Source organism: Perognathus longimembris, chromosome 6, assembly GCF_023159225.1.
Source record: "Perognathus longimembris pacificus isolate PPM17 chromosome 6, ASM2315922v1, whole genome shotgun sequence".
NCBI classification, from domain to species: domain Eukaryota; kingdom Metazoa; phylum Chordata; class Mammalia; order Rodentia; family Heteromyidae; genus Perognathus; species Perognathus longimembris.
The window spans coordinates 77106431-77122717 of record NC_063166.1 but is presented as its reverse complement, the minus strand read 5'-3'; the positions used below and the strand labels follow the sequence as shown (position 1 = coordinate 77122717).

Below are 16287 nucleotides of genomic sequence, written 5' to 3'. Positions count from 1 at the left end.
CTTTGGGAAGGAAGTGGGAGAGACTACCCATCTATCTGCAGTTATAAGTGTGTCCTCATACACATGGCTTCCTCGTTAATTCCACCTCCTTGCAAAAAGGAATACATTTTAGAAAACATTCAAACATGAAAGAAATGTTAAGATAAGAGCAAGCACCTCCTACCCCGTGGCCTCGGGAGTTTTATAGCCTCCGCGGTGGCCCCTGGTGTCTATGTATCCCGGGAGAGCTTGAGAATGCATTTGCTTGGAAACAAAAGAGTCATTTCTTTAAAAAAAAAAAAAAAAGGAGAGAGATAGTACATTCCGAGGTTCCAAATTCACAAAGTTCAAATGAGTATTTAGGGACTGTTCTTCACCCCATCTAGTCTGCAAGCCACCTAGCCTGTGTCCCCAAGGCAGCCGGTGTTCATTTCCCTCTGCATCTTCCAGAGCTGTTCCCTGCATGTACAAGAAAATCAGGCACATGCATTTTATTTTTTTTTTTACACAATGGTAGCTGTAAACACATACTATATACATACCTGGCTTTTTTTTTTTTTAACTTAACAATACACCTGGAAAATTATTCTGTATCAGTCCAGAAAGACCTTCCTCATTCTTTTACTTAATGCCTGTTATGGATACACTAAAATTTATTTCACCAGTCCCCTACTGATGGACACTTAGGCTGGTTCCAATCTTTGTGCTAAAATGAGCCACGCTACAGTGAATAGCCTCATGCATACATCATTTTGTGCTTGTGGAAGTCGGCGGGGTAATTTTCAAGAATGGAAACGCTGGGTCAGAGAGAGCCCGTGTGTTTGGAATCTGGATAGATGATGCTGAAAGGTACCGGATTCCACCCCCGCGAGCTTCGGGTGAGTGTTCGCTTCCCCCCTCCCCCTCCCCCTCACCAGCACAGCGTGTTCATTGATGGCTTCTAAACAGGGAAGTGACATGCACAGGTTTTCATTTTAACAAGGTCCCTGGGGCAGCTGCTGTGGGCTTGGCTCCGAGACAGGAACTGGAGACCAGAGGCTCTGGAGCTCCGAGTGGATGGCATAGAGCCCCTGAGGACAAAACCCTAAACCTGTACCCTCTCTCAAAACCGGTTTAGGCTCCTTAGCTGCCTGTGTAGTTAAAAGGCCATAGATGATGTGTGCACATGGAGAGACTGAGGAGAGAGGATAGGAGACACTATGAATTCCTGCAGGCACAAATAATGCAGACCAGAGACCTCAAAATTAGAGCCCCTACTTCTTCCCTCAGCCTAGTGCTGTACAGTCATCTTTGCAAGGGACACTTTCCACTGAAACAGAGGGGGAAAGGTGAGTTACCAAAGCTGTCTAGAAGCAGAGCATCAAAAAAGGAGCCCCAGGCTGTAATGGGAGGAGAGGAGGAAAGGAAACATCTAGAACTTCTTGCTGGGCATGAGCAATGGGCATGGAGCTCTGAGAATGGTGTGTGTGTGTGTGTGTGTGTGTGTGTGTGTGTGTGTGTACTGGCATTTGAACTCAGGGTCTGGGCACTATCCCTTAGCATCTTTTGCTGAAGGCTGGCACCCTATCACTTGAGGCACACCTCCACTTCTGGCTTTTTGGTGTTTAATTGGAGATAAGATTCTCACAGATTTGCCTGCCTGGTCTGGCTTTGAACCATAATCCTTAGATCTCAGCCTCCTGAGTAGCTAGGTGTGAGCCAGCTGTGCCCAGCTAAGAATGGCCTTTTAATGTCCACAAGGAGACAATCATTTAATGTGCACAAGGAGAGTTCCTTCATTCAGCTATTCATTGAGCACCTACGATGTGCCTGGCTGTGTTCTAGGCACTGGGAATAGAGCACAGGCACATTGATTGCAGTATGGCCCTGTCAGGCTCTTATTAAAGAAAGGGATGCAGAAAATAAGCATATAAAAAGATGCCAAATCAAAGCATTGCATCAAATAGCACGCATGCCAAGAAGAAGTGTAAAACAGAATGAAGGAGAGACTTGGATTAAAAAGTCAGGGCAGGCTTCTCTGGGGAGGTGACCTTGGGGGCGGAGACCCAAATGAAGTGAGGCTGTGAGCCCCGCGGATGTCCAGGGAAGGCCGCACAGGCAAAGGGAACACGGTGTGTAGTGTTTAACCCTGAACTTGCTACAAGGGGATGATGATGGTGGTGGTAGTGGTAGTGGTGGTGGTGGTGGTGGTGATATTTTCACCTATCTAGCCAGGTGAGGCAGAGACCCTGGGGTGGACAAAAAGAAGAAGAGAAGGAATGCAGAACTAAAGGAAGGGCCAGGAGCGGGTCTTAGGAGGTGGCCAGGGTGGGAGGGTAGAGCCCAGACTCTTGGGGAGGCAAGAAGACCCCCAGCACCTACAGAGGCCAAGAGGACACATAGACAGCCCTAAGCCCGGAAGAGCAGGAGCCACTCCCACGCTCCCCACGAGGCAGCGAAGGGGTTCTGATGGGGGTCCTCGTCCTGGGGTCCTCAACTTCTGGGTGGAAAAGGTTCCCTCCTTGACATTTTTCCCAGGAAGAGGCTGACTTTCCCTCTTCATGCCAGAGCCACCCCGGGTACCATTCCCAGCTCCGGCTCCATTCCCCAGCTAGGAATATTCCGCTGCTGCGGGTCTATATTTAGCAGCTGCTAGAGGTACAGTCTGTTCTCACTGTGCAGAGAGCAGGGAGCTGAGCCGCACGGAGGCCGGGGAGGAAGGCGTGAGGAAGGGAGGGAGGGGGCGGCCGCCGTGGGGCCCCAGTGCCAGAGGAGGAATTAACTTGTGTGTTTTAAAGGCCAGGCCTGCCAGCAAGCCCCCCCACAGGGGCGACAGGGATGGCATTTGCTGGCTAATGAGGTGTCACGCGGGCTCCAGAGCCCCTCCTGCAGCATTGGGAGGTGGGCAGCAAGCAGAACAGCTGGACCTGGGGGAGGCAGTGGGTGAAGTCGCGGAGGCAGGGGGCTGTGGCCAGCTTGTAATTAGTAATTACCAGCCCCAGCCCACCACCACCCCAGCCGGAACACAAAGACGCAGCGACTTCAAGATCGCTGCTGAAAATTCTCCACGGGGTCAGAGACATCCCTGAGAGCAGGAGAGGGGGAAGCTGACCGACATTGTTTCTGAGCACTTGCTCGGTGCCACAGCCTGCGGTAAAGGTGACAGGCTGGCCTTGGCTCCTGCCCTCGCAGAGGGTTTGTTCTCACGGAGAAGCCAGAAACAAATAGGCCGCCGCGCCACGCCAATTGTGTCGTCCAAATGCCATTGGGATCTTTTGCGCCAGGCCCTTAAGATCCTCTGAGGAACCAAAGCAGAGCAGTCCCCCCATCCCATGCCTCACCCAACCGTGGGGCTTGTTTATGGGGGCACACAACCCAGGGCTTGGGAAGGGGGTCAGCAGAGTGTCTCCAAGATGTGACACCAGGTACAGGATGCTTTGTCTCATCTAAACCCCTCATAGCCCCCCCCAGTGGGTGACCCCACTTTACAGAATGGGAGACTGAGACTCAGGAAGAGCCCCCAGTGAGGTAGTGTGGAAACAGAGGGAAGAATATACGGCACCTGTGTCTGCCTGACTTTTCTCCCAGCTCACGCATGATCTTTGCATCCTTGAAACACCAGAAGCCCTCTGTGCCCAATGAATGAATGCATGCATGCATGTGTGAATGAATGAATGAATTTGCAGCTGTTTGAAGAGCAACTTCATGGACTTGTACCTCACCAACTCCCCCCCCCCACCCCGCCCCCAGGAGTGCAATACCGTCTTCCATGGTTTTCTGGCACCAGGCAATAGAATGAGGAAGGGGACGTAGGGGAGAATGTGCCATCAGTTTTCCACCCCTGTGGAAGCCTTTTTATACTCTGTCCCTTGCTGTCTGTGGAGTCGGTTTCCAAGACCCCTGCAGACAGAGAAATCATGGATGATCAGGTCTTGTAGGTAAAATGGCGTATTTGCACATAATTACACACATCCTCGTGTATACGTTAAATCATTTTCAGATTACTTTTAATACCTAGTATAAAGTAAACGTTATATAAATAGTTGTTATACTCTGTCTTTCAGGGAATAACAAGAAATCTGCACATGCTCAGTTCAAGTGCTTTTTTTCTTTTTCTCTCTTTTTTTTTTTTTTTTTTTGGTACTGGGGTTGGGAGCTCAGGGCCTTGTGTTCGCCAGACAGCAGCTCCACCACTTGACCCACGCCTTCTGTCTTTTTCCTGAATGTTTGCAGTCTGCAATCAGTTGAGTCAGAGGAAGCAGACTCAAGATACAGAGGCCTAACTGTGGTGTGGCTTTGTCTTTCCCAGAAAGAGGCCGTGTTAGCCTGGCACTGGTGGCTCACACCTGTAATCCTGGCTACTCGGGAGGCTGAGATCGGAGGAGCACAGTTCCCAGCCAGCCTGGGCAAGAAACTTTGTGAGACTCTTACCTCCAATAAACTACTCAGAAAAAGTCAGAAGTGGCGCTGTGGCTCAAGTGGTAGAGCACTAGCTTTGAGCACAAAGAGGCTCAAGGAGAGCGCCCAGGCCCTGAGTTCAAGCCCCAGGATGGGCAGGGGAAAGGTGTTCCTTCCCCCACCTCTTGAATGTGGGCTGGACTGTGGTTTGTTTTGGCCAATAGAATGTGGCAGAATAATGTTCTGCAAATTTGAGATTAGGCCTTTAAAGGGCTTGGCAGCTTTCACTTGTGCTGTCCTGGAACATAGTCCTGAGATTTGCGTATAGTAAGGCTAGCCTACGAGCGACGCAAGAGGCCAACAGCCAGACATGTGGACGAGGCTGCCTTGGACCCTCTGGGCCCCCTTGATCTTCTAGTTAAATGCGGCTGCACGCGTGTGCCCAGATAGAACCAGGAAAGAAACAACTCGGCCAATTGGTTTCTATGTCACTGATCTACGGCTACATAACAAACCACTGCAAATTTAGTGGCCTAGCTCAACATCAGTCTATTCATGGTGACAAGGCTGAGGGCTTGGCGGGGCAGTAATTCTCAGGGGATGTCTCAGATGGTAAGGTGTGGCAGTCAGGGTGCTGGGCGCTGACTTTCCGGGGGACAGTGGGGGTGCCTGCCTCAGTGTGGCCTCTCCTCCTGGGGGTCCTCACTGCTCGGGGTCTCTGGGTTCCAGAGGATCAAGCCCCAGAGCACAAAGGCTTATCCAGTCTTTCTGGCCATTGCTGATTGGTGTTCGATTGGTCTGTGCAAGTCACATCCCAGAGTCAGAGCCAGTGTGGAAAGAAATGCTCCGAGGTTTTGGCCGCTGCAGTCACGTCGCTCATTGGAAGTCATCCCCATAGCAACCCATCACCAAGTGTGACCCAGGGCAGGGTCCACGGTCCCCTTGAGACCCAGCTCACTGACACCCAGAGATGGCTCCTGAATCAACGCGCTTTCCGACAGAGAAGAGCTCAGTGTCCCCAGTCTCCCCCCCCCCCCCCGAGCTGCAAGTGACAGGGACCCCACAGAAGCCAGCCACAGAGGCCTCGCTCTTCCCCTGCAGGAGCAGATGGAGCCTTGCCTGTCCTCTAACCCCCACTGAGAGCTGGGGGCACCAGGCTTCTGGTGGCCCGGCCCACAACACAGTGGCTTCCAGTTCTACCAGGAGACCCCTTCACTCGGGGTGGCGCTGGACGCCAAGCAGCCCACAGCAGAGGGCACAGGAAGGGCCCAACTAACGTCCATTCCTGGCCCTGCTCTCCAGCTTAGTGGCACTGCCACCTGCCCTCCTCCTCCTTCTCCTCTTCCTTCTCCCCTCCCTCCCCACAAGTCACCCGGGTGCCTGTTGGGCTTTGCCCCTCCCTCTCCTCCCTCTCTTTCTCTTCAGATCTCTGTCCATGGTGGTCTCTCTCTTCCTGCCTTCTCCTGCATTTCTCTCTGGCTTTATTTCTTCCTGTATTTTTCTCTAACACACACACACACACACACACAACACACACTGTAAATATCACACACACATACATACCCTCCCAAACACACCCTCCACACAGCCATTCCTCCCGGTCCATTGCCTTTATTGGAACCTGGGGACAGACTGGGGACTTCAGGCCTCAGAGCCTGGGCTTTATGGGGCACGCCACACGCGTCGCGGGTCTGCCGGTGCGTGGCTTCGCGTGGCGCCTGGGCCCTGGACATTGCCCGCCACCACCTGTGCAGGGCAGGTTGCAGGGGTGTCGGCAGCCGCTCTCAACGCCTCATCACCCCCCTCCACCACCTGAGTCTGTTCTCTTGGCAGAGGATCAAGAAGAGGCCTTCCCCCTGCAGGGCCCCCTCACTTCTGCAGCTGCCCCGACTCCGGGAGAGGCCTGGGGGTGTCAGCATCTCTCTAGTGCCGGGACAGGGCAAGGAATGTAGACCCTTACTCTGGAAATCGGTGGGGAGGATGCATGTGAATAAGTGTGTGTGTGTGTGTGTGTGACTTGAGCACATTCTTACACATGGTCCACCCATGTGTGGGCCTGATGTGGGGGTGAAGGAGGCCACGTGACGGGCCTGGGGTGGCCCGGGGGCCTTTCCCTCTGGTGATACCCACCCCATTGCTGCCCTGTGCTGGCTCTGGGCTGAGTTACTGCTGGAATCAGGCAGAGGCCTCACTCACACAGATGGTTGGGGGGGATGGGGGGAGGGGGACACTGAGGCAAGTGGGTCCCACAGAGGCCAGTCCGCGGGCCTTTTTTTTTTTTTTTGTCAGCTATGGGGCTTGAACTCAGTGCCTGGGGGCTGTCCCCGAGCTCTTTGGCTCAAGGCTAGCGCTCTACCACTTTGAGCCACAGCACCACTTCTGGTTTTCTGGTGGTTAACTGGAGATAAGAGTCTCATGGACTTTCCTGCCCAGGCTGGCTTTGAACCACGATCCTCAGATCTCAGCCTCCTGAGTAGCTAGGATGGCAGGCGTGAGCCACCGGCACCTGGCTACACAGGCTTCTTTGTAGTAGACAGAGCGCCTGTTGTTTTGTGTTTGTGTTGTGTGTGTGAGCATGCTTGAGCGTGTGTGTGTATATGTGTTGGATGTGAGCCTGTTGCTGTGTAGAGGTGGGTGTGTGTGGACAGGGTGTGTGAGCTTGTACAACCTGAGCATGTGTGGGTGTGTGGTGGTCCCTGTGACCCCACAACCCCCCCCCACCAACTCCAAGCAGCCCCCGCGCTGCGGGTCCACCTGCCTCAGCCCGGTCCAACCCCCGCCCCCACCCGCAGGCGTGATCCGCACCGCTGTGCCGGACCTGGACCGCGAGAGCCAGGAGCGCTACGAGGTGGTGATCCAGGCCACAGACATGGCGGGCCAGCTGGGCGGCCTCTCGGGCTCCACCACCGTCACCATCGTGGTCACCGACGTCAACGACAACCCGCCCCGCTTCCCGCAGAGTGAGTGCGCGTGTCCGTGCGTCTGTCCCACCCACGGGCCCCGCCCACCTCAGGCTTCCCACCTACAGAGGGGCAGCCTGCCCGCCCTGCACCCTGCCTGGGGAAGCCCCAACCTGGGCTCATGTGTGTGTGTGTGTGCACACGCCTGTGCAAGTACGGAGGCTTGAACCTGGGGCCTGGCACTTGTCACGTGGCCTTTCCACTTGAGCCTGGCACTCTTCCACCTGGAGCCACAGCTCCTCAGCTTGCTTCCCCCTCCCCCCCCTTTGTTTTTGCTCGTGATCCTCCCATCTCAGCCTCCTGAGGAGCCAGCATTCCCAGGATGAATGAGCCTCCCGCTGGGCGCCAGGCTCAAGGCTGCCTTTCCAAACCTCCCAGGCGCGTAGTCCCCTCCCCTCCCCTGCTCCCCGCAGAGGTGAGCCCACCTGCGCACCCCACCTCTCACTGGCTCTTGACGAGGCACCGAGTCAAGGCTGCAGACGGCAGGTGCTGGAGCCGGGGCCCTCGCAATGCGGACGGAGCCAGCGGCTGCCACCCCCAGGCAAAAGGTCACTGGTGGTTGATCCTGGGGAAACTGAGTCTGAAGAGCCTGGGGGTGGGGGGTCTGCCCTTCTGAATTAGAAGATCCCCCGCCCCCCTGGCACAGTGGGGCTGTCCTGGCCGGGGCCCGCCTCCCAGGCCTTTCGAGGCCTCTCAGGCCCAGCTGTAGGCAAGCCAGAAGCTGGCAAAGACAAAATGCCGCCCGGGAGCCTGCTGATCCCTATCAGGCGAGTCATTACTGGAGGTCGGCTGCTCTCACATTAGGCCTCCACCACAGGGGACTGACCCCCGCGAGATAAGGAAATCCAATCCCTTAGCTGAGCCCACAGCCCCATCCCGGCTCAGCGCCTCAGACAGACAGAACAGGCCTCCGAGAGCCTGCCGCCAGCCCCTGGGTGCAGGGACCCTGGCCCGTTCCCCGCCCGCCTCGTCCAGCTAAAATCAGCTTGCCCGGAATTGTCCCTGGAGAGGGGGCCTAACCAGGCTGTGAGCTGAGACAGGGCAGAAACAGAGAGGAAGGGCTGGGGCTCAAGGAAACTCCTTCCTCTCCCTTCCCTTCCCTTCCCTTCCCTTCCCTTCCCTTCCCTTCCCTTCCCTTCCCTTCCCTTCCCTTCCCTTCCCTTCCCTTCCCTTCCCTTCCCTTCCCTTCCCTCCTTCCCATCTTTCTTCTCTCCCTCCCTCTTTCCCTCCCTCCATCCCTTCTCCTCTCATTTCTTTCTTGTCAATATTGGAGGGTTTTGTTGTTTTTTTTTTTTTAATGAGTGCTTCGGCCTTTTTTAACTAAATTACCTGTGTATTTATTTATTGGCAGTACTTGAGCTTGAACTCAGGTCTTCTGGCTTGCTGGGCCCCTCTGAGCCATGCCCGCTATATAGCCCCAGTCCTGGGGTTTGAACTAGGGACCTTGCACTTTCCAGGCAGGCTTGCACCAGGAGTATCAGGCCGCCAGCTCCCGCCTGCTCTTACCGTTTTCAGATGGGGTCTCGTGTTGTGCTTGGACCGTTGTCACTTCTCAAGAAGTTGGTGTGACAGCCGGCACCGCTCTTGCCCACGTTTTTATTGGCCGAGCTGGTGGCTGAGTAAACCTTTTGCCCCAGTTGGTTTCGAACTGTGATCCTCCCAATCTCCACCTCTCGGTTCCCTCTGCTTCTCCCTCCCAGCTATGCGGCCATCTTTATGTTCTTCAAACATGCCAGGCATCACACCTACCCCAGGACCTTTACGCCTGCTGTTCTGTCTGTCCAGAATGTTCTTCCTAAGTTCTGCTTATCTGTGTGGCTCACTCCTCCTCCCAAACATGTGAAGAAATGTCACCTCCATGAACCCTTCCCCCCACCCTCATTTTTTCTGCATATCTGAGGCCTGAACCCCACTTTGCTTGCTGGGCCAGGCCCCGGATGAGGCCCATGGCGAGGTCATGCTTGATCTGCCTACAGTGAGCCACACGGCCCGGTCCCCAGCAACCCACATGGTCCCTGCTGGTTTTCTCCTGAGTGCCGGGCACCCGTCCCCACTGGACATGGCCTCCACGCCGATCGCTTCCGTCGGGGCGACAGCTGGGACGTCCGAGGTGTGGGGCACATGCAGCGTAGGGTCCTCGTGGGCGGGGGTGGGGTGGGTGGGTGGGCAGGGGGGCAGGCAGGTGGCCTGGCCAGTTCTCTGCTGTGTTCACTGAGCGTCCGCACAGAGCATCTCACAATCAACACCTGCTGCGCGGTTGCCACAGCAGCGCGACTCCCGCTCTTCAGATGAGGGAAACCGAGGCCCAGGGTCACAGGGCTCCAGTTGGCTCCAGAGCCAGATGGGGAAACTGAGGCCCGCATCCATCGCAAGGTCTTCTGCAGAGCCCCCCCCCCCGCAGCCCCTGCCCAGCCAGTGCAGGAGACTCCGGGGCCCCTCCTCCACCCCCCCCCCCGCCCTGGCCCCAGCACCCGCACAGTGGGTGGGGCTGCTCCCCACACACACACCCGTTGGCATGTCCCCACAGAGATGTACCAGTTCAGCATCCAGGAGTCGGCCCCAGTGGGCACGGCCGTGGGGCGCGTGAAGGCGGAGGACTCGGACGTGGGAGAGAACACAGACATGACCTACCATCTCAAGGAGGAGAGCGGCAGCGGCGGCGACGCCTTCAAGGTCACCACCGACAGCGACACGCAGGAAGCCATCCTCCTGGTGCAGAAGGTAGGCGGCCTGGGAGAGGCGCTGCTGCTGGGGTGGGGGGAGAGGGCAAGACCAGGGAGGCCTTGGGGTGGGGGTGGGGGGTCCCAGGTATACTCACTGCACCCCCAGGGGTTCAGTCTCTCTAGACCCAGGACCAACCTGGGAAAGCACCCTGTCATTCCCACTTGGTGAATGAGGATATGAGGCACAGAGAAGTCAAGTGACCTATGAGAGGTCGCACAGCTACTTGTCAGAGATGAGACTCAATCCAGATGGGAATTCACACGCTTAAAAGTGCTACCGCCCCATGCCAGACCCTTTGCACTGGTTCCTTCCTTTACTCCTTGGGTCTCCTTCTGAAAGATAACTCGCTGTCCTCATTGTTCCGAGTGCAAAAGGTAAAGGAGCTTGCCCAAGGCCACACCTGTAAGGGACAGAGCCAGACTCCGAACCTAGGTTTGGTGTCTCCAAATCCCTTTCCTTCCTGAGTCTGACGAGCGCCCCGGCCCCCTGCCCGGTGCGGGAGCCAGCAGCTGGAACCGCAGCCTCCTCCATCCCAGGGAGTGGGGACGGAGATCACGCGGAGAAGCAAGATCCGTCTTCCAGAATGTGGCAAGTCAGGGCCCCGCAGGCCTCGGGGACTCAAGCCCACACCCCACGAGAGGCCCACGCCCCCCCGGCCAGGCCCACAAGCGATGGCTCCTAACCCCAGCTGCTGTGGTCGTCAGGCCTGTGCCAGGCACCCCCTCCCCCCCCCCGGGATGAACCCACTCAACCCCCACATCAACTTCGTCGGTTTGTTCATGTGATCCAATCACTTGCCCCCCGGCCTCACAGTTCAGGAGGGATGGAAGCCAGCTCGAGAAGGCCCGCTTCAGAAGCCATCTTTTAGCATATGGACATGTGCCGGTACTGGGGCTTGAACTCAGGGCCTGGACCTATCCCCAAACTTGCTTTGCTGAAAGCTAGCACCCTACCACTTGAGCCACAGCTACAACTTCTCGCGATAAGAGTCTCACAGACTTTCCTGCCCAGACTGACTTCCAACCACCATCCTCAGATCTCAGCCTCCGGAGTTGCTAGGATCGCGTGCATGAACCACCGATGCCCAGCCACCTTTCTAAGCATGAGTCCTTTCGGTCTTTTGGGGGAGGAGGGGGACAGAGGTTGAGGCAGGGTGTCCAGGTGTAGCCCAAGCTGGCCTCAAGCTGTCCATCCTCCTGCCTCGGCCTCCTCAGGACTGGGATTACAGGCAGGGCCACCGCAGCCGGCACGGTTTCCAGTCTTTTGATCTCCACGTGTTCTTACTGTACTCGGATGGAGAATTCGGGCCCAGCACCCCAGCACAGTGTGCAGAGTGGGGGGGGGGGGGCTTCCGGCATGGTTCTTATCCCCAGACTGCTCCTCCTCGTCTCAGCTGGCTTTGCTGTGCTAGCAGGCGCCTGGGTTGTCTGTGGAGTCTGCATGGCCCCACTGATTGATGAACTGCTCCCGGGGCCATCGCTCACTCCCGGGCCGGGCCAGCGCCTGCCTCCCTGCCTTCTGATTTCCCAGGCAACGGGATGGTGGGGGGGGGAGAAGGGGCAGGGAGAGCAGCCGGGGAGAGAGGGAAGGCGGGAGGAAGACCCTGGCCACGAGGCTGGCACGGCTGCGTTGCAGTTCTCATTGCTGGAAGGCTGATATTCAGAAGGCGGGAGCCGGTGCCGAGCCAAACGCTCATCCATCAGAGGGTCACCCATTAGCGCAGCTCTGCATGCACGCGGCCCCTCCCCGGGGACCGCAGCACAGCTGGCTCATCAGCTTCTCCCTGAGTCCCGGAGATTGGCCCGTCGTGGCCGGTCAGCTGCAGAGCCAGGATTGGAGCTCGGTGTGGGGAGTCACAGACCCCAGTGCCCCGTCGTCTCCCACTGCCCGGGTCCATCCCAGGTTCTCGCCAGCTGTGTGGACAGGCAGGTTTTCTGAGTCTCCTTTCTTCGATGTTATTATTATTATTGATGAGGATTATAATAGCATGGTATGGAGTTGAGTTTCTAGCACATACTAAGAAATAAGTGAAAGCCAGGCCCTGGTGGCTCACACCTATGGTCCTAGCTACTCAGGAAGCTGAGATTTGAGGATCACAGTTCAAATCCAGCCTGGGGCAGGAAAGTCCGTGAGACTCTCCTCTCCAATGAACCACCAGAAAACCGGAAGTGGTGCTGTGGCTCAAGTGGTAGAGCGCCAGCCTTGAGCAGAAGAGCTCAGGGACAGCGCCCAGGCCCTGAGTTCAGGCTCCGTGACTAACAACAACAAAAAGACTGAAATAGTTCACCGCTGGCCAGGAGAATGGCATCTGAGTGGCCCTGCCCTTTGGAGCCTCAGTTTCTCCACTGTAGCTAGATCTGGGAGATCCAGACCCTTGGCAAATGCCCCAGTTGAGCTAGCCTGTGAGCTGGTGCCAGCCCTGCCCAGTCTGGACCTCTCCCATGGGGGACAGTGCGGGGGCACCCCAGACCCGGCCCTGAGCGTCCTGTGCCCGCAGCGCCTGGACTTCGAGTCGCAGCCCGTGCACACGGTGGTGCTGGAGGCCCTCAACAAGTTTGTGGACCCGCGCTTCGCGGACCTGGGCACCTTCCGAGACCAGGCGATCGTGCGTGTGGCCGTGACGGACGTGGACGAGCCCCCCGAGTTCCGGCCGCCCTCCCGCCTCCTGGAGGTGCAGGAGGACGCGCAGGTGGGCTCCCTGGTCGGCGTAGTGACAGCGCGGGACCCCGACGCCGCCAACCGGCCCGTCCGGTGAGACCCCCGCCCGGGCCCCACGCCTGCTGCTGCTGCTGCCCACCGCTGACAGGCGGCGGGCAGAGGGGACCGGGCGGGGGGAGGAGGGGAAGTGGAAGGCCAGCCCTGGGCTGACATCAGGGGAGGGGGAGGCCTTGGGTTGAGCTCACCCCAGGACTCCCAGCCCCTCCCCACCACCCCGGAGCACCTAGCAAGCTCTATGGCTTCGGCCTTAAGGTGGCTCCCACCTGTCATCCTAGCTACCCAGGAGGCTGAGATCTGAGGATCAAGTATCGGAGCCAGCCTGGGCAGGAAAGCCCATGACACTCTAATCGCCACTTAACCCAGGAAAAGCCCGAGGGGGGAGCTGTGGCTCAAGTGGTAGGGTGCTAGCCTTGAGCGGAAATGCCAAGCGAGAGTGTGAGGCCTCGAGTTCAAATCCCAGGACCAGCACACACACACACACACACACACACACACACACACACACACACTGACACAGACCTTCCCATCACACCCCATGCCAGGCCAGGCTGCTCTGTCTGGGACTCTTCTGACTGCTGGCTGGTCTCCCTCCCCACTCTCCTCTACACCCACCCAGCCTCACCTTCACCCCTGCGGGGGCAGCCAGGCCCTGCTCCCCTGCAAAGTGGAGGCTCCAGATACACCTGCTGCCCACCATGACCCCCTCTCCTCCTCCCCCAGCCTCCGCTCCAGGCAGAGGCCTCCCAGCTGTGGGGGGTGGGTGGGGGAGGGGCTGTGATGCTTTGCCCCTGAGCCTAGAATGTTCCCCCCCCCCCACTAGGGTCCATTCTCTCATCATTTCCTTTACTCAGAAGTCACCGGGGCCTTCCCTGGCTGCTCGTCCTGAAATGTCAACCTACCCCCAGGCCCTTCATGCCCCTTGGACCCCTCCTCATTATTCACCCCACCTCCTGCTAATCTGCCCCAAAGGGAAGGGCCTACAGCGGTTCACCCCCCAACACCTCTTCAGGGACCCCAAACCCCTGGCTGAACCCAGGGCAAATGTCAAAGTGGGCGAGGATGGAGACAAGTTTGTCCGGGAACCCCTGCAGAGATGTGGGGGGAGGCCGTGGGGGGTGGGAATCAGAAGAGGGGGGAAAAGCTGTAGCAGAAACTGCTTCGGAGGAGGGTCGAGGGTGGAGGACTGGCTCTGGGGCTCCCTGCGCCCCCAAACCTCTATGGACAGACCACCATCACCCTGAGGTGTCGCTGTGCCCAGCCCTGGCTGGCTGCGGAGGAGCGGGAGAGCCTTTAACCTGGGGGTCTCCACGGGGTGACCCCGGGACGTAGCAGCCGCAGAGAACCCGCAGAGTCCCAGAATCCGCCCCAGTGCCCAGCCCGGGTCACCTGCGCGGGAAGCCCAGGTGGAGGGACGGGGTGTCCTCGCACCCCATGGCTCCTCAAGTCAGGACGCAGCCCGCGGGATTCTCAGGGGGCAGTTTATTTCCCTAAACTTTTAATCTGCTAACAAAGCAGTCTGTGAGTGGGGAGAGGCCCCCCCCCCCCCCCAGGGAGAGGACATGCCGGTCCTGAAGGCAGAGGCAGGGAGCCTGCCGAAGGGAGGTCCTCCATCGTCCAAGGGAAGTGGGGTGCAATCGCGCTGTGGCAGGAGCCCCCAGAGAGGCTGAGGGGCTCATACTCCATGGAGAAGCCAGGGTGCCGTGTTTCTTCCGTCCTCTGCACTTCTCTGCCTCTGTTCCACCTGACACAACCCTTGACACAAGCCGGGGGACGCCGGCCCGCCCCACCCCTCCCCAGGCCTTCACCTGTGTGTGTGTCAGGAGCCTGGGGCCCAGGGGGTCGGAGGGGGCCTGGGCTCCGCTCCGCGGCTGCTCTACACGCAGCACCCCGGCCTCCCCCCGTCCCCTCCGGCTTTCATGCGCACGGAAGGGGCCCACTTTGAAACCTGCTTTCATCTCTCCTCGCGGGCCCTTCCCCGGGGCTCCTCAGATGTGGAGGCACCGGCTGCCAGGAGCGGGAGACAGGTCCAGTGTAACAACACAAACATTTGCCCAGTGTCCCCTCCTGGGCGTGGCCCTGAGCCAGGCGTGGGACACGGAGATGAGCTGGGCGGGGGGGGGGGGGAGGGGGGTGTGGAACTCCCTGATGGTGGGGTGCAGGAGAGCAGGCTGGAGGCCAGAGAAGAGATGTATGGGACAGAGAAGGGTCCTGGGCCACCGTCGCTGCCCACAGCCCAGCGTGTACCCCAGATTCTCCTTCTAAGGTCATTGAGAGACGGGAACAGATGGTAAGGCTAGAGTTTGCCTTGCACTCCTTCCAACCCTCAGATGTCAGTCTCCTGAGGAGCTAGGATTACAGGCGTGAGCCACCGGTGCCCGGCCAGCACCTAGCTCAGGATATGGAGGGGTCAGGGCCGCAGTAAAGACCACAGTGACAGAGTCAACCTTGCGGAAGTGTGAGGAGAGCATTCCACACAGCAGGAGTAGCAAGTGCAAAGGTCCTGAGGCAGGCAGCGAGGGAGCTGAAGTGTTCCTGAGGCTGGGAAAGGCACGTGGGGAGAGGCCTTTTCCTGAGCTTCTGTCCTGGGGGAGGAGAAAGTGTCCAATTGTTTCTCGGATTCCCTGCAAGGCACTGCACTCAGCTTTGGATGAAGAAGCTGAGTGTCAGGGAAGGGAAGTAGTTTGCCCAGTTGGTAAGCTGGGAAGTGGAAAGGACTGGGGTTTAGCCCCTGAGCACTAGACTCATGGTGGTTTATGCAATTCCCACATTTGTGCCGTGGCCTCCCTTGCGCACAGGCCATGGAGAGGAGTCAGACATGGCAGGTGACAGGCTGGGCCTCTGTGTGAACCAGCCAGGTTCACACAGGCTGGAGCTCGCGCTCCGAGGAGCCTGGCACCGGGGCCAGCTTGGAACGGAGAGAGGGTACTCCAGCATGGGGAGAGGAGGGTGGAGGGGGCAGGATTCCAACCCAGAACCGGCGACAGACAGCGCTGCTGGGTGGGGTCTTGTCAGGCCTGGTAGAGACAGAACAGAGGGCCATGTGGGGACAGGCTGTGCAGAACCAGGGACTCCAGGCCTGGGGTGGGGCGGGGGGGGATGGGGGGGACACCGGCCAGGGAGAAGCCTTGGGAGGCTGAGGGAGGAGAGTGCCCAGATGTCCGCATCAGGCAGCCCTGCAGACGGCTGGGCCACTGCAGCCCAGCCCAGCCCAGCCCTGCTGCCCTCCACCCTGGAATCCGAGATCTGAGTTCAACACCCAGCCCAGCAGTAGCATTTTTCAACAAGCCACTGTGGCCTCTCCGAGCCTCAGTTTCCCCATTCCTATCATGGGCGTCCTGGTCGCACCCGCCTCCTCGTGGGTGCCAAATGCCCACGTGGCAAGTCTGTGCTTGGTGACCCCAGGACTGGGGAGAGGATTGAGCCCCGGGCACACAGTAGGGCCTCAAGAAAGCCACAGTAATATTTTTTTTCTTGGGGATCAGTCACCCTTTCATTCTGCAACCAGTCCAGACATTGTGGGGCGAGCTTG

At 58.1% G+C, this 16287-nt stretch overlaps 1 protein-coding gene across 1 annotated transcript in view; it reads left to right on the top strand.

Moving 5' to 3' along the window:
* Cdh22 (cadherin 22) overlaps positions 1-16287 on the top strand; it is a 62341-nt gene that overhangs the window by 23521 nt on the left and 22533 nt on the right. The window contains exons 4-6 of the mRNA XM_048349407.1: positions 7149-7316; positions 9844-10037; positions 12538-12791. Of these exons, the coding sequence (XP_048205364.1) occupies positions 7149-7316; positions 9844-10037; positions 12538-12791 (616 nt within the window). The remainder of the gene's footprint in view (positions 1-7148; positions 7317-9843; positions 10038-12537; positions 12792-16287) is intronic.